Source organism: Plutella xylostella, chromosome 10 (assembly GCF_932276165.1).
Source record: "Plutella xylostella chromosome 10, ilPluXylo3.1, whole genome shotgun sequence".
Lineage (NCBI taxonomy): Eukaryota > Metazoa > Arthropoda > Insecta > Lepidoptera > Plutellidae > Plutella > Plutella xylostella.
The window spans coordinates 676,936-695,975 of NC_063990.1; the positions used below are offsets into that span (position 1 = coordinate 676,936).

General features: G+C 39.8%; 1 protein-coding gene across 12 annotated transcripts in view; it reads left to right on the forward strand.

The window, feature by feature from the left end:
• LOC105382920 (disintegrin and metalloproteinase domain-containing protein 11) overlaps positions 1–19,040 on the forward strand; it is a 388,227-nt gene that overhangs the window by 13,800 nt on the left and 355,387 nt on the right. For all 12 annotated transcript variants that reach the window (XM_048623425.1, XM_048623415.1, XM_048623418.1 and 9 more), the window contains exon 2: positions 2,261–2,322. In XM_048623425.1, the coding sequence (XP_048479382.1) occupies positions 2,292–2,322 (31 nt within the window). In that variant the 5' untranslated portion in view covers positions 2,261–2,291. The remainder of the gene's footprint in view (positions 1–2,260; positions 2,323–19,040) is intronic.

Here is a 19,040-nt window from a genome sequence, read left to right on the forward strand (position 1 = left end):
AGATACACAGATACATTGAGATGTTAAACTTATAACACCTCTCTTTTCCGTTCGCACTTAAATTTGCTACCACTTGTTAGGAGTTTTGTACCATGGTTTAGTATAGGTAAGAAGGCTATTACATCAAATTTTATTATGATACAGCAGGGCACGTTTTTAAATACATGTACAAATACTTTAGTACTGTCTAAAAACAATAAGTGGGTTAGATTTTTTAGTAGTAAGAGGAGTAAATAATTAATTTTTTACATACCCCTACAACTACATACAATATGTTTTGGCATCGCATGTTTCTTACTTTCTGGATTATGTCGATGTCATTGCCGATTCTGCGAGATTCTGTAGTCTATATTGTGTCTGCCTTGTCTTAGACTAGAAGTCGCCTGTATTTATCACTACCATGGCAACAATTATTGATCTCTGCGAGAGCTCTAGCTCTTAGCTCAGCCTACTGGATTAGTCTAGGTACTCTAGGTAGCCTTTTAATCTGGTGCTTCGTTAGGTATTGAAAATCGAAGGCAGGTATTAACCTTGTTTATTCTCGCAGGTATTAACTATTGCTCAGTAATACTGATGAATATAAATGATTGTGTTAGCATAGTTGCAATCATGTAGCTGTATTAAGGGTAGATGCTGTCTGCAGCACATGCTGAGCTGGTGCCATTTTGACGCTCTGGACAGCAATCTTTTTATGTTATTCTTAGTTCTGATTTATATTTCCTGTTTTTTTGTTGACGTCAGTGTATCAACTAAATTATATTTATGTTTCTTCAGATGCTTTATATACACACACTAAGTAGATAAATTGAGATTTAAAGAAAAATAAGCCCCAACTTTTAACTCGCTCTTATTCTCACGGAAAGCTTTTAAAAATAAGTCATGTATTTCATAACAAATGAAACACACGAGTCTTATATCTCATACCTCATATACGCCATTTCTAACCCAAACTCCTACTTAAGCTGTTGAGTTGAAATTATTGCACACACATTTATTTTATAAGTGTTGTGTTCGTGTCACGGGAGAGACGTCAGGAGAGACATGAAACTAAATTTTTACAGCCTCGATGATACCCCGCACCGCTGTGTAAACATTTTATTGGACGAGCTATAAAATATGAGTCTCAAAGTGCGACGGACTTTTTCCTTGTTTTGGTTCCTTCGGTATATTCGGCTATACTTGTAGGAGCTACTATCATTATATATTATTTTGTTTCGATTTTAATACATTTACATAATATCATTATGTTTTCGAGTTATATTCAATTTAGTACCGTAGAAACTTCTTACTTAGTATTTACTCTATTTACCAGTTTCTCATAGAATTAGGAGACAATTTGCACACCACCAGAAACGCCTGTACTTATTTGTCGTTTATTGTATTAAATTCTAGAGGTCAAGCTTGCTCTATAGTATACATTAGGTACCTGCTCTATAAAAACGAACTCACATGAAAGATGAGAAAATACATAATTTTCAAACATATATTTTTCAGTCGTTTCGTTCAGCGGCCATCAACATCGACAGTTTCCGCGAAAGAACCCCTGAATATTATATTATACGGTACGAAGTATCCACGAGTTATGGTTTCAAATGTCATCCAACAGGCATTTCTAGAACACTTTTTACAGTCATTAAATTAACTGTTTCAAGTGGAGTTTTAAAAGTCGGTTAGACGTGGAATATTGGCATTTGGGAAATGTTATTTATAGCGAAGTGAATGAATACGGTGGATTATAATTATAATTATTACGTAACCTGGTATCACTCATAACGATTAACTTGTTCTGGTTTATGATAAGCATTTTGTTGAAAAGTTAATAGCTCTCACGAGCAATGAAAAGGTTCCAGTGACATATGGAACGGCAATGGAAGGTGGTTCTTTTCACAGATTACCAAAAGCCATAGAACAAATTAAGTTGCTTAGAATAACTTTAGCTACCACCTAGCGGCTAACTATATTCTAGGTGCCTGGAAGAGATCGCTTTTAGCGATAAGGCCGCATATTGTGCTTTCTCCTTTTTTGTTATTTAATGTATGTTGTGTGTCCCTATCCTAAAGGGTAGTCAGTAGGCGTAGCACGAATAAGACGCGCACGTCAAGATCGGACCAAAGCTTTCCATCGCACTCGCTCTCATACTCGCTCGATGTGAGTGAGCGCGACGCAAAAACTTTGTCACATCTTGCTCCACGTGCTGGGCCTTCAGAGTCCCATAAATAAGCAAATGTAATTGTAACATTTTTTTATATTTTTATTTCAGGTTTTAAGTTTGCAGTGATGTGGCTCCGTGCATGAATCCGAGCTGCCCCCGCGCTGCCGCTGGTGAGTCCTCATTCTTATTTTAAAACATATTTCTTTTTGGTCTCTCTGGCATTTCGGCTCCCGGAAATTATCACGCAATAATTCCAGGGAAACACCTCACATTTTTGGCGGAGAAATTACGTCCTGCGTAAATATTGTTTACCATGTAATAACAAGGGTGTATTTTAAAATACTAGAAGATTTATGTAAGAGCCATTTGAATTGTGTAGATGTTAATGTTAGATGTTAGAAAAACCCGATGTAACCGCTACCTGTATTCAGAGACTCTTTAAATTTTACGGCACTGCTCACATTCTAAGTATGGTATTTTCAGAGCGTAGTTCAGGACAAGCCTCCTAGATGTCGCTCGGAGAGACATGTCGTCCGTACAAAGGGACTGGCTCTATCTTAGCGACAAGCCTTTGCGGTCTAGATAGCATTTTACTTCACCTCTGAAATAAGCAAAAAACTAACCTTATTCAAATATTAGACAAGGTTTATCATGTGGTATTGTTTGTGAAAGGATTGGATTTTGATTGAATCATGCTCTAAAAATCCCTCATTGGTGTAGATGACCATTAATAAATAGCTCACTACGCGTATTCTCCATATTTCAACAAACTTTCAATCTTATGGGAAAACCAAACGTTTCAGGCGTTCCTAGTCAGGGGGGTGACGGTGACGAAGGGGGGGGTAAATCAGAGTTCAATACAAAAGCCGCCGGCACTGATGGATCGCGGCGCTGTCATTAGCTCCGTACGCACAAGAAAAACCTCACCTAATGAATTGTGACGTCACACTTACGCTTGCCAGACAATTTTACATACGAAAATTACGCGGTTGTTGTTGCCATGTGTTTTTGTCAAATTAGACCTGGTTAACTTTAGCTCAGGGTCTCGTTTGTTAATCTTCCTAAAAAAGAACTTAGTGCAACTTAAAGGGAATTCACGTTCATGTTATTCATACGTTCTGCATATAATGATACTATCGTTTTCGCAGTTATAAAACCGATAAGTACTTTGCCGATTTTTCACAATCTGTATAAGTTGCACTCTGGGCAATCAGCGACTGCCCCGAATCTTACTGCCTAATCTTTTCACTCCGGAGATAAACCCTAATCTAGCTATTCTCCTACATGAAACTCATGAAATGAAGAAGAAGAAGATGGAGATGTCTCATTCGCGAGTCACCGTTCGAGCAGACAACATTGAGCACTGAGCCATGAAACTGCAATGCGGGATCAAAATCTCAACAACCGTATTTTCCTGAACGAATTTATCTAAACTCAATACGGAGCGGGGCCGCTCTCGACCGAAGAATTGACAAATCGATCCGAGCGTCTTTAACAATGCAATAAATTACTAGCTAACAGCGTCGTTATATAACTATTCAAGTTAAAGTCTCCTGACAAAAATCATGAATCCTTTTTTGATGTAGTTTGTGTTACCTAGAACACAGACACGACATTAATTAAAAAAGGCACGCAATTCTGTTCATTCCATACGGAGCACCTTTTACTCGAGCAGATCAGTCAGTCATGTCAAACTACAATATCAACATGATATACCCTGTTTTGGCTCGAGGTAAACGTTGACTAGCCAGTATCCACGACTCTGCCGCCCAGTCATTCCCGCTTAACCCTTAAAAACACAATCGCGACCCAAAGCAGTTAACGTAAGGTGTAGGCTTAGCCGGCCACGTGTTAACCCGCCACAATGAGGTGTTAAACTCCGCCCCGAGCCGGGCGAAACCGGTCCGCGGCGGAGCGAACCGGATATAACCGGACACACGCGTAAACTGTCCTTGTAAACTTTTAAAGTGTGGACAGAGAGTTTTTGCGGGCGGTCGAGTATTTGGAGTGCTTCAGTAATTTGCCGGCCGGGCCGCGGTATCGCGCTTCGTATTTTTATGTTTACGCTCGTTTTGCAGAGCTTGGCTATCGTTTAAGAGTGCTAAGTTATATAGAAACGTTTAATCAATGGCTATCATATTTATAGGTTATTTATAGGTTATCGAAAATTACAATCATCCATGATGATAATACCACGGGGAAATTTATCCATCATGGTATAAGATTAAAACAATTAAAATATGTTTCTAATTTCATTATAACTACTTAGATTGACATTACTTACAAATAGATTATATTATGTAGTTACGCTTCTCCAACAACCATATTTATCGAACAATATCACCTGCAACCACACAATACGTATTTATTACAGCTTTAATGGTGATTAGTCCATACCGAAATACTACTACAATACACGGTCTATACAACGGCTTTAACACCAAGCATGAAATGGAGATGATAAATAATTCACGCAAGATATGGACACCCTACATCAGTGGCAGTTCGGTCGCATGGCCACAATGCCACGGGTGTCGCATGGCCACTGGCCACAATGCCACGGGTGTCGCACAAAGCGCACACAGATACACAATGGCCACACAGGTGATATGGCCGCAGCGGTCATATTCTCTTTGGCCATTAATTTCAATAACACAAAGCGCCAAATGATGGACCCGGTGTTTCAGGTTGCACTGTTTAATGTTGAATCATAGTCTTTTGAGTAAATGGATGGATAAAACATTGGTATTTAAAAATATATTTATTTGCAATGAAAACCGGGCGTGACCTGTCGAGACACAGACCAATCTAATAACTCTCATCTCAGCTTACAGCCCGCGTACCGCCATTACTCAATTCTAGTCACTGAGTACTTTGCTTATAAGAAGACTTTTTATAAAAACGATATAGGCTTTAGCGTACTATTGTATTCAAAGCCAATTTAACTTGTATTTCGGTGAGCCAGCTCACGTGAAATGGTATAATAATAAGAAAATGGTGGATCGTCGCGGTTGTCAATATATTGATAATGGATGACGTCATTATGCCAGCTTGTGATTGATTGGACATCCGCCCCCCCCGCTCCCCGCACTAACCTCTAGTTTGGACCCGGCACTTTCGAGCGTGTTCGCTGTTCGACCTCCCTAATTGAATTAGGCACCCTTCTTTCGCCGGGCGGGCGGGTGTTGATGAATTGATGTTAGAATTCAATTATTGGGATGTAAAGTTCAATTTGACAGCATGTATGTGTATGGGTGTGTTCTTATGTGTTCTTCCATGAATAAGAAGATAACTTTTTTTTTTAATTTAGATATTTACGTCATAGTAATACGTAAGATAATAATTTAACATAAATAATGTATAAGCAATACGCAAGGACTTAAACTTCCGTCCGTACAGTGCAGCTAAATCTCGAAGTAGCATTATTATTTACATAGGATCAACCGCAAGGTGCAACGGATTTCGCACCGATTGCTGTGCCTCTCCCATGCCCCTCTTTTCTGAACTTTACAAGTTGTGAGAAGTTAGATAATTGAATAAGTGTCTCTTGAAGGCTGTAACCTAATTTGTTTATTTTTGGGCAGTCGCTGACTGAAATTTCGCCCTGAATTTTGTGTTAGTAGTTTTAGAGACAAATTTGATTATGAAAGGTGTCGTTTTGTCCTCTAATATTATGTTGTTTGATTACTTTATTTTGTGCTAAATATGTGGGTTTCTGACAACAGTAGGTAAGTCTTATAATTATAGTGATGCTACAAAGTCATACTTCAAAGCTTAAAGTTATTGGAAATAGGTGATACTATCTTTTTTAATATACTTACTTAAGTATTTATGCTGCTGCGCTAAATAAATGCTAGAAAAAATGCAGCAAGTACTAAGGTAGTTTTGGCAAGAATTCCGTATCTTTCTTAGCTTTTTTCTGTAACGCCGGATGGGATGCATCACAGCGGGTACGAAACGGCCGAAACAAATGAAGTAGCCTCCAGCTCCCACAATAGCCTCCGCCGCCGCCGTCGCCGTTTCTTCTTAATTTTGTTTCACGAATTAGCCCCCACCATTGTCCTGAGAGCTGTTTTGTTATATCGCGATTAATTAGTCAAATGTTTGAATAGATTAGCCCGGGGGTGTATTCTCAGCTTAGTTTTGTAGCGTTATATTTGTGTTCATTTGTTTGCTTTATGGCAAGTGTACGTGCTTTGGTCGGCTTTTGCAATTGTGGCTATAAGAGTTATTTATGGTACCTATAGATCTTTTATCTGAAAACTGAAAAATTTGCAAATTTACAGAAAAAAATACAGTAAAGCTAATGGTAGAACCTACAAGAACATAAATTTTAACTGAAAAATTAATAAAAAGTAGTTGGCAAGTATTAGGTGTGTGGAAAGAAGAAATAACCCCCCCCCCACCCCCCCCCCCCCCCCGGTAGAACCAGTGAAGTCCCACTCCATACAGTACGGAGCTTCGCAAGCTTCAATTCATGGAATTGTCAACTTTATTAAAATTTGCAACGTCTTTTCCCAATGTCCTACATTTTGGCCATTCGTTACCGAGCTCACAATTTATGTGGTGAAAATGTAATTTTTGAATTGTAGCAAGAATTATAAGTTGTGGAAGTAATTTCCATCATTTGCGGAGCCCAGGTGGGGAGCATGGTAATGAAGGAAAACCAAAAATATGGAAATCATAAGATTCAAAATTCAAAAATTCTAAATTGTAGGTATATTTGTCAGACATTACATAAAAAAAATGGCAAGAGCCTATTTTAAGTGACTATATTTCTTTCATTTTACGTAGTATACAGGGTGTTGCAAAAAGTTGCAAAAAGGTGTTGGAAAAAGGGTATAATAAGTCGAAACCTAAATGTGCAGCATGGTATATCTAAGCCCGAAACAGAAATCAGAATTTCAAAATTCGCGAAAAAAAAACATTCTCCATAGTAAAAACTCACGTGACCAACAAAGTTTCTATGGAAAATGATCATCATCATCATCATCAGCCAATAATCATCCACTGCTGGACATAGGCCTCTCCCAAGGAGCGCCACAACACTCGGTCCTCGGCCTTCCTCATCCAACCACTACCCGCCACCCGCCTAAGGTCGTCAGTCCAGCGGGCAGAGTTTGCCTGTTCGTGGTCTCCACTCGAGAACTCGTCTACTCCAACGGTTATCGGTTCTTCGGCAGATATGACCAGCCCACTGCCACTTCAGCTTGCATATTTTGACAGCTATGTCGGTAACCTTAGTCCTCTGACGGATAACCTCATTTCTGATACGATCCATCAGAGAAACCCCAAGCATAGCTCTCTCCATAGCACGCTGAGCGACTTTAAATCGGTGGACCAGTCCTACCGTCAGTGTCCACGTCTCTGCACCATACGTCATCACTGGCAGGACGCACTGGTTGAAGACTTTTGCCTTCAGGCTCTGAGGAATGGCCGAGGAGAATATGTGACGAAGTTTCCCGAATGCAGCCCAACCCAGTTGGATGCGCCTTGCAGCCTCCTTGTCGAAGTTGCTTCTGCCTAGCCGAATAGTCTGCCCGAGGTAGACATATTCTTGCACAACTTCGAGTGTTGCCTCACCAACGGCGACCGGCTCCGGTTTGATGTGAGCATTGTACATGACTTTCGTCTTGTCCAAGTTCATACCGAGGCCAACACGTCGGGAAGCAGAATTTAGGCCACTTAGCATCCAGCTGAGTTCCTGCAGAGATTCTGCCATAATAACGATGTCGTCCGAGAAGCGGAGGTGTGACATGTACTCGCCATTTATACATATGCCATGTCCTTTCCAGTCCAACGTCTTAAAGACATCTTCCAATGCATTGGTGAACAGTTTCGGAGATATCACATCCCCCTGTCTCACTCCACGTTGCAGTTGGATAGGTCTTGTCTTGTGGTCCTGTACTTGGACAGTCATGGAAAATGATATGAATATATTATATGAATATAATAAATTGGTTCTCTTTCCAAAATCATGACCTACTTATCAGATCTCCAAACAACGCAATACACATAATATAACATTAGCTGTATACTTATGTATGTATGACCATCAGTATGGCATTGTGCGAGTTGGCTGATGATTAATCTTCCCGAAGGATCCGGCCCAGTGCCCCTATGACTGCACTTGCCACACATAAACCCTGCGTGGTTTAAGCGGCAGGTTTTTGTTGTAAACTTTTATGTACCTATTTGTTTTTGGAAAATAAACGAAATAATAATAATAATAATGAGGACTTCACTATCGTGGTGTCACTGTAAACTCGACTCTATCGCATTGTATTAGATTTAGTTATAACATGTCGTCCCTCCGATATCTGCTAGGTATTCATACAGGTACTGCACTTTACTTTAGCGACTTTGAAGTTTTCGATTGTTAAAAAGCTTTGATAACATGATAAAAAATTGGTTTTACTTTTATGATTTTGACAACTTTATGATTATGTAGATAGGTAATTGATTGTGTAGATAAAACACACTTTACTCTTGGTGATTATTTATAAATCATTCGTGTATGTGGAGTGACCTCTCAGCATCACTCGGTTCATCGGCACTGAGGGGTCACTCTATGAATCGATGAGCAAACGAAGTAGAATTGTCACGCAATCGGCCCCATTAATACAACTAGATAGAGCTGCTATTTGTTGTTGCGAAGTTTCGGAGTGCTGCGTTAACTAATTACGGCTATGTCTCCTTATTAAGCGTTCCGACCCCTTAGGTTGAATTTTCATCGTGAACGTGGAGTAGAGTTCATCGAGTAATTTTGTATGAAAATATGAACAGCGCCCTAAAATTTCCATACAAATTTCATCGAGTAATTATAATAATATTAATATAATATAACAATTCCTATTGGTAGATAGAGAGGGTGACCCCCCTGTTATCTCCATCATATCTCCACAATCATGGGCTACTGATCACAGTGGGAGCCATGCGGTAACTGTGGGCGCGGGCGGGCAGTGACAAACTACAATTTATAGAGATCATGCGTCTTTGTTACGCTGTGTTTGATGATAATTGTGCTGGCTATCGGCTCTGGACGATAATATCAACAAATAGGTCAATATACATAGATGTGTATCTTTGTTTATAACAGGATTTTTCACCGTCTCCCGCGGTTCAGTGCGTTGCTAAACTTTTGTATTGTTACCTTACAAGGGTTGACAAAAATATTATTAGCATAAAATAAATTATGTATAAGGCACTTGTCTATTAAAGTATTTATAAAGTTATTTTGTACAGTTAGAACCCGCTATTCTCCTATTGATTTTTGTTATTAAATTCGTGACAATTATAAATTGTATGGTGACAGCCCTGTGATCGGGAGCCACTTCACGGTCACTGGGTCTGTAGCACAAGAAAATAAAGTTTACCGGAAAATTTACAAGGTATTGTATCTTGAAGACATTATTTGTCTAACACTTTCAGCGCGATATTAAGCTTGTACTTATAAGATAAGTATATATGTATAGTTAGCAGTAGAAATATATTTTTGAAACCACTAGAATTTTTACTACCATAATTTTTATTTTCCTTTACATAGAACTAAATCCGATATTTATATTTGTTTTGAAAACATTTGTTCATAAAACTTGTAAAAAGATTTCATTGCTGTATAAAAACTTTATTTCATCATGCACGACAAAAGATTTATACAGCAGAAGATATTTTCAGGTGGTCGACCTGTCACCGGTCTACTCTCCACTTTGTTTTCGGAAACAGTTAATGCATCAACGCCTAAACCCCCCGCGGATTACCAAACAAGCGTTTGAACAATCGCCCCCACTTCATGAGTAATCCATCCTCATTGTATAGGCTGCTTTATGAATGTATGGCGCATATAGTGTGGACCTGGAGGCCCTGCCTGGAGTGTCACTATATATACTTAGGGTGAGGCCACACGAGCGTAATTTTGTGAGTTGTGAGTCGCGTATTCCGGCAGAAAAGTGTGCGCGGGGACGAGGGGAGCGAGTAACTTCCCCGCCCTTAAAATTACGCTCGTGTGGCCTCACCCTTAATATACTGAGAAAAAATTAACGAAGAACGCAGAGCTGTCGTGCAATCAGCACGTTTAGTACAACGACTGTCGTAGCTCGTTTATCGTCGCATAGAGTGACACCCATACAGTGCGGATTACTATGCACTACCTCAAGGTTTTAGCTAATATTTTATACTTTTAAATAATCCAGTGTTTATAAATGCTGATTTGTCGTATAGACGACATTTATTGTTATTTTTCGAACGGAAAAACATACAAAATGTTACAAATTCCACGTTCTCACCTCTCAGTAAAATTATTAATAAGCACCAACCTTTGTTGACGACTGTACAGTCAGCCAAAAATATACGTAGGCCACCCTAGCGATGTCATATTACGATTAAAATGTAAGATTAGCTAATCGTTATCACTATAGGGATGGAGGAAAATAAATGAACCAAATAATATTTTATCAATACATAAGTACAAAAAATCTCTAGGTATAGGTTAAGTATTATTAATGTAACGTATCGCCCGTCAGTGTATCTCTTTCTGACTGTACATGTACATACATGCCTAGCGCGAGAAGGTTTGCACAGAGACAGAGGTACAGTGAGACATAAAAGTGGTTTACGATTCCTCGGCGAGGCGACGTGGTGCTGCATGCTGCATGTTGTATGTATAATGCAAGCTCAACTGCAACTCCCATACACGAGAGTATTCGTTCATAGAGGTATCCTACTTAATTATGTATCACCTGCCTGTAGGTTAGACTGTATCTTACGGCGATAGCGTATTTTTAAAATCAAAGTTTTATTTCTACGCCCTGTGGCAAAGCAAAGAGGAACTTTTTATATTATTTACTACCTTACCATTTAACCTGTGTTAAACAAATGAATATTTTTGAATTTGAAGTCTTTTTATTCAACGGATCATAAATAAAGAGTAACGCGATTCAATGACTTCAGGATAGAGAACGCGTCATTCAGTTAAACCTCTCAAAGGCTGAATGCACAGCGCTCAGTAAAGTCCGGATAAAGTATTGCACAGTGATCCATCATGTTCGCAAGTTTTTGCCGCAAACGGCTTCAGTTATAAATGGTGTAAACTGCCCGTTTCTGCCTCAAACGAGCGCAAACCAGTTTAGAAAACTCGTGACTCTTGTATTTACCATTGAACTTTTACGTAAAATCAAAACAATGAAATATGTATAAAAGACTTTCACATTATTGTGTGGTTCGTATGGGAATTATCTTATGCAGTAAATGATGAGGATAAAATTAAGAGTTTTGTTGTGCCAATCATAAGAGCCAAAGGTGAGTCGATTCCTTTCAGTAAAATTGTCTGTCTTCAGATTCTTCAGTCATCATCATCATCACGACCCATTACGTCCCCACTGCTGGAGCACGGGTCTCCTTCCAATGAAGGAGTCTAAGAAGTTTAGGCCTAGTCCACCACGCTAGATTCTTCAGTATATAAGAATTAATACGACGATATTGACTAGGCTATTACAGCAGTAGGAATGGGAAATTTATCTGCTTGGTAAAGTATAAATATATAGCAGACTACTTAGTAATATAGTAACTTATTAGTAATCTGAAAGGTAACTCTATATGACAAAAAACTAAGTTTCGGAACATTACTGCGCGAGCCACGACTTTGTCTCGTTGTATTAAACATGCTGATTGCACGTCACCTCTTGTTCGTTCTCATTAGTATAGAGTGACCCCCTGTGCCTGTGCGTCATGATGTAACATCTTCCATGTGTCTCTCTGTACACACGCAACGCGGGGCGGAATAATGAGCAATGCGCGGCCATCGCTGCTCCGCGCCGGCTCAAAGCGATGTCAGAGGCAACCGGCACGGCGGGGTGCTGTGGAGATTGCGTTCTAATACTACTACTATTATATCTGACTGCATTTGATTTACAGCGGCCGATACAGGGGTTAGTTATTAACCTTAACGCGCATATTTTTTTATTAAATGCGCGTTCCACCAATCTCAGCGCTGTATTAATGGCGAATCGCGATATATTGACTTTTATCTACATCGATAGCTAGCCGAACGTGGGACGGCCCAGTGAACCTACGCCCTTATAAAAGTAGCCAGTAGCGGCTTGACGGGGAAGGCCGAAGACAGTATACCCACCAACCCGCGCTAGGCCAGCGTGGTGGACTAGCCCTAAAACTCTTCCTTCATTTCCTATGGTATTGTTCATGTATGAAAATAAGTAAAATTATACTGTACATCATTTGTAACGAGCGTCCTATTCCGTGCTTGTTAAAGGTTATTATTGTTGTGTGTCGTGAACAACAAAGGAGATATTAAGTACTCATATCATATTATATTTTGATCGTGTATTTCGACTTCATTCGTTTGTAATATATTATTCATTGTACATAAAAAGTATAGTCGTTATATTACATTGTTTGATATAACCTTCAAAGGCTATTTTACATGCACAGATGATACTTTTATCATCAATATAATGTAATTTATGATTTAATCACAGGGGATCTCTTTTTCTGACTTTTTTAATAGCGCCGAGAATCGAACTCGGGACCTTCGGCATAGGAGTCAGGGTAACTAACCACTACTATATATATATATCTGTGAGCATGACGAATATTTCGTATTGTCTTGTATAAACTTATTACCCACTATCCTCCTTATTCATAAAAAAGTTACTGGACGCTTTAGTTATTGAACTGTCCCTCTCTGTCAAAGAACAAATTGTTTTCTGTCAGAGAGTGACAAAAGTTCATTAGCTAACTTGTCCAGTAACTTTTTATGAATAAGGGGGTAAGTCTATATACATACCTATATGTATACAAAAACTGCATGCTTAAACACGATACATAACATATTATTATATATTTTAAGATATATGCGTACTCAAAAAACATAAAGTATCATTTAATATCAACGTAACCAATTGTTATTTTAACGATATTCTGTCGGGATTATTTCATTTCAGTGGTGCGTCCGACACGCGGTGTCAACATCATATAATACATGATACAAATTCATTTTAAACTATATGAATAAAGGTTTTCTAGTATGATTTAAAAAATAGTCATACCATAATAGGTATCCAATATTGTATCTCCAAGTTAAACTATAATTATGTAAACATCCACAATTGATTTCAATTTCAATTTCGATGTATCAAAGTTGAAGCGCAGGAAAATTGCATAAATAAAAAAAAACAACACAATGTAGGTACCTTATAAATTATCAATTTTTGCTGCAATATTTGAACCCGGAACTTTTAGACCTCAAGTCATTTACCGATGAGTCACGGAGGTCCGCTAATGTTATATGGTTTCATAATTGTATAGCGCGTCGGGCGAGCGCGGGGGTGAGGCGCGGGGCGCCCAGCGCGCGGGGCGGGGACTCAAGTCTAACTTCGAAATAGAAAAACTTGCGTTGGTCGTTAAGCTGACCCTTAGTTTTTATATATCACACAATCTTTTGTACATATGTGCTGCTGCGTGTCTTTTGACTGTCTGTAAATAAAGGATTTTAACTGTATATCGCTGATGTATGGTACGCCGAAAGCTAAAAACTGTCTACATTTTGTTTACTATCACACCGTTTTAAGTTTAACCTAATGATAGCTATTGTAACAATACAGGGTGTTGCAAAAAGGGTATACGCGAAAAAAAAACATTCTCCATAGTAAAAAGTCACGTGACCAACAAAGTTTCTTTGATAGGTATATTATTTTCGCGAATTTTGAAATTCTGTTCATTTTCGGGCTTAGACATACCATGCTGCACATGTAGATTTCGGCTTAGTATACCCTTTTTGCAACACCCTGTAGATAAGGTAAAAGAATAAGAGCTTCGTGGTAGAAGCCGTGGTGGCACTGACACTCCATCTAGTTCGTCATCTTTGCGATAACATCACGACTTCCAACTGCCACATTGTGATGAAATGACAATGAGCAATGTGACAAATGTCGTCAGATTTTAAAAACTTCTCAAGGATTATTTATTTGTGTTATATCTTATCAACCTGTCATTGTTATCTTACGGCATATAACAGTACATTTTCTTCCTCCACAATATGTTTGAATTCAGCTAAGACCGATATGACAGCCTTTATTCATGCAAAAGATAATAGTACAAATTAAAAGACCACTTCTAACAACTCGTAATGGCTGTTCTAACGGTAAAATAATGAAATAGAAATTTGGTTCAAATCTAAAAACTGAATATCCAGTAAAAGTTGCCCTTAAATCCAATTACATTTTCAATTCCAGTTGATAAATAAAAACAATAATATTCAAAGCAACTCACTACACTGTAGTTTACACAACAAAGCAAAAATTTACACACATGTATGCCAAAAACAAGTATTCGAAAAGTTGAAATTAATACGTTTGTTGAAATGAAATTTCTATTTTCAGCTGAACATTGTATCTGACTGAGTAATAATAAAAGTTAGGTAAAATTGCTGGTTCTATACGTCCGTGGTTCTCTCTTCGTCTGGATTCTCATTCTATTTTTCGTTTCCCGAATTCTCGCAAGACTTCGGAATACGCGGTTTATCTATATACACTCGTGAAGTCCAGGAAAGGACAGTTCTATTTATTCTATTCTATTCTTCGCAAGGTCATAATCTTGAACGTACTCGAATGGAACCTTTGTGCATTTCCCATTAAGATCTACTTATATGACCTTTCTAAGTTTGGACCATTTCTCGATACCAGGCTTTACTCTACGGGTTTTTGGGGGTGTACTAAATCTAGATGTGTAGGTTTCCTCATGATGTTTTCCTTCACCGTATAAATTCGTTCCTATAGTAAAAATGTGTGAATTTTAATTCCTAACCTATTAACTTACAGCAAAAGCTTTTTTTTCCGTTTAGATCGTAATTAATTACCATTCCTATGGAAAGAAATTTAAACCAAGGAATCTTTAGGTGCTGTGCCACTTATTCATGTACGTTTCGATTTCGTTATTCGGAATCCATTCCGATTGGTATCCCGAGAGCTTATTAAAACGAGCGAGAATCCGACAGTTGGTCCAACAATTAATTCTTTTGATTGAATTTCGCCTCCGAGTCATCGTCGGGAACAAAGGGGAAATAACAAGAGGTATACGTGAAACATTCTCGGCGAATCTACATTATGTGTAATGTAAATATAATTAAAATCTCAAAAGGTTATGAATGATGTTATGATATTCCTTTACCGGCAAAGGAGAGCCGAGCACTTTTGAGGTTAGACATAAGCAGAGAGGTCGGCTGTCCCATTTCAAAACACAGTAACCGCCAACTTTAATAAAAAACGGGTCTTTGATTTATATATTATTTTAGGCGATTCCGCACAAAACTGCATTGTCAGAATATCAAAAAACCGCTTAGAAACGAAAATAAAATTTCCAAAAACCTAGTAACTCCACCCTGCGAAATCAAAAATGCCACGAAAACCATTTCAAAACATAGTAAGTGTTGTATGTACTTATAGTATGTGGGTATGATCAGTTAATAAACCAGTTGCATTATAGACGTCACGCGTTTCACTGCTTCTCCTCTGCTCCCGATACTACATGGTGTCAGGTGTGAGCTTACGCGAAAAATATAGTTTACTATATCACGGATAGTGCATTTATTGTGTTGTGTACGTATAATTTCGATAAAACACGATGCCTAATAACGATAAACCGGCTATATTATCTTTGCAACAGCCGGCTGCCATGGAACAAGATGGCAACATGGCGCTGAATTGGAAAGAATGGAAGTGCGCATTTGATTTCTTTCTAATAGCTTCGGGTCGTGATTCAGCATCGGACAAAGATAAGTGTGCGTTATTTCTACATGTTATAGGCAAATTCGGTCGAGAATTATATGAAGAGTTAGAAATCAGTAGCACAGATAAAGATAAGTACAACGTGCTATGTGAAAAATTTGAAACAAGATGTAATCCTGAGAAAAATGTCAATTTTGAAAGGCATTTGTTTTTTGAAACAATGCAAACGAGTGAGACATTCGAGAAATACTTGTCTAAGTTAAAACAGAATAGTAAAACTTGTGAGTTTGGTGAACTACGTGATAGCCTGATCTTGACGCAACTCATAAGAGGCATAAAGGACGTGCATTTACGCGAACAGCTGTTGCGTCAGCGCAGTCTGAAGCTGGAGGAGGGCATCCGCTGGTGCCGGGCGGCTGAGGTGGCGCAGGCGCAGGCGGAGCAGGTAGGCGCGGGCCCGACGGCGCTGGGAGAGGTCGCCGGCGGAGCGGGCGGCAGCGTGGAGGCGCTGCGGACCCGGCCTGCTGCCGCCCCCGCCGGGGGCTCCGGGGGCCGCGGCCGCGGGGCGCAACCGCTGCGCCGCCGGCCGGCCCAATCGAGGTGTTATCGCTGTGACCGTATTCACGCGAGAAATAGGTGTCCGGCTTTTAATGTGCAGTGCTATCGGTGTAATAGAAAGGGCCATTTTGAAAAGTGTTGTGAAATGAGTAGTCGAAATGTGCGCGAAGTGGAATATGAATCTAATGACGATAACAAATCATTTGTTGACGGTGACGGACAGTGCGAGGACTTGATCATCGACGCGCTCGCGTCGGAGAGCGCGGAGGGAGCTTGGTATGAGACAATAGATGTTAATGGTATGTGCATTAAGTTTAAACTCGATTGTGGGGCAGATGCCTCTGTTATGTCTTACGATAATTTTAAAAAACAGGGATTTAAAGACGACATTCTATGTAAAGGTAACTTAATATTGCGTGAGGTTAGCAAACGGTGTTTACCCGTAAGGGGATATTTTATTGCCTCGTTATCAAAAGGAGGACGAGAGATAGAAGAAAAAATATATGTATTGGATGTAAAATGTAATAGTTTGTTGGGTAGAAGTGCATGCCATAAGCTAAAGTTAATCACAAGAGTAATGAATGTTAACAATATCGAGTATGTCCAAAAAACTTATATTAATAATTACAAGGATTTATTTGAGGGTATAGGTTGCCTGCCCGGTGAATACAATATAGAAATAGACAAATCGGTGCGGCCCGTCGTAAATGCAACTCGAAAAATTCCGATAAAATTACGAGGCGCGCTGGAGAGCGAGTTACAGAGTATGGAGCAAGCCGGGGTGATCGTGCGCGAGGAGGGCCCCACGGACTGGGTGTCCAGCGTGGTGCTGGTGGCGCGGCCGGACGGCAAGCTGCGCGTCTGTCTCGACCCGCAGCATCTTAACACGGCTGTCAAACGGTGTCATTTCCAGTTTCCAACTATTGATGAAATAGCAGTCAATCTTTCGGGAGCTAAATATTTTACAAAGTTGGACGCTAATAAAGGTTTCTGGATGATGAGATTAAACGATTCGAGTTCTAAGCTCTGTACCTTTTCTACACCGTTTGGCAGGTATAGGTACTTAAGATTACCGTTCGGTATATCGAGCGCCCCGGAAATTTTTCATAATGAGATGATAAAAATGTTTAGAGGTAAAGGAGTTGAGGTTTTCGCTGATGATATTTTAATTTATGCCACGACAAAGGAAGAGCATGACAGTATTCTAAAGAAGGTTTTAGAAAAAGCGAGAGAGTATGGTGTGAAGTTCAATAAAAACAAATGTGTATTTTTCAAAACGAGCATAACTTATTTAGGCTTCGTATTTGATGAAAGGGGTATGAGACCTGATGATGCTAAAACTCGTGCGATAAGAAATATGCCTATTCCCGAATGCCGTAAGGATTTGGAACGATTTTTAGGTTTAGTAAATTTTGTGTCCCGGTTTATTCCTAACTACTCAGAAGTATCGGCCCCATTACGAGATTTAATGAAAAGAGGTCGAGAATGGGAGTGGCACAGTGCTCAGGAGCTGGCCTTTAATAAATTAAAGTCATGTGTAGTGAACGCTCCCGTCCTACGATACTACGACCCGTCGGAGCCGCTGACGCTGTCGGTGGACGCGTCGGGGCGAGGGCTGGGCGCCGTGCTGCTGCAGGGCGGGCGGCCCGTCGCCTTCGCGGCGCGCACGCTCACTCCCGCCGAGACGCGCTGGGCTCAGATAGAAAAGGAGCTGTTAGCCATAGTTTTCGGGTGTATGAGATTTCATCAGTTTGTGTATGGGCACAAAAATGTAACTGTTGAAAGTGATCACAAACCTTTAGAAGCAATATTTAAAAAAAGTTTGAATGAGACGCCTGCGAGGTTGCAAAGAATGAGGTTATTATTACAAAAATACACTTTGTTTATTCGCTACTTACCGGGTAAATATATGTATATAGCGGACGCGCTTTCTCGCGCCGCGACAGAGTCAGCTGATGATGATTCAAAAGTGCATGATAAGGTTGAGGTCCACGTGAATGCACTGTGTGGAAGCGTTAACTTTTCGAGTGATAAATTGGTTTGTGTGCGTGAGGAGACTAAGAAGGATGAGTCATTAAAAATAGTATCCGATTATTATAATGAAGGTTGGCCTCATACAAAAAATTTGGTTAAGGGTATGGCAAAGCCATATTGGCCAGTGAAAGAAGAGCTATATGTAAACGACGGAATAGTTTTTAGAAATGAGAGGGTCGTTATACCGGTTTCGTTAAGGAAGGAAATTCTCAATAGAATTCATGAAGGTCACTTAGGTATGGAGAAGTGCAAGCGACGTGCCAAGGAGGCGGTCTACTGGCCCGGCATGAGCTCCGACATCGAGCACGTGGTGAGTGCGTGCGAGGCGTGCGCCCGCCGCCGCGCCGCGCCGCCGCGCCAGCCGCTGCAGCCGCACGCCGCGCCCCCGCGCCCGTGGCACACGCTTGCTACAGATATATTCGAAATAAAAAATCGGTATTACCTATTGATCGTTGATTACTTTTCAAAATTTGTTGAGGTCGTTCAGTTAGCAAACTTACAAAGTATTACAATAATTAATCACATGAAATCAATTTTTTCAAAGTTTGGGATACCAA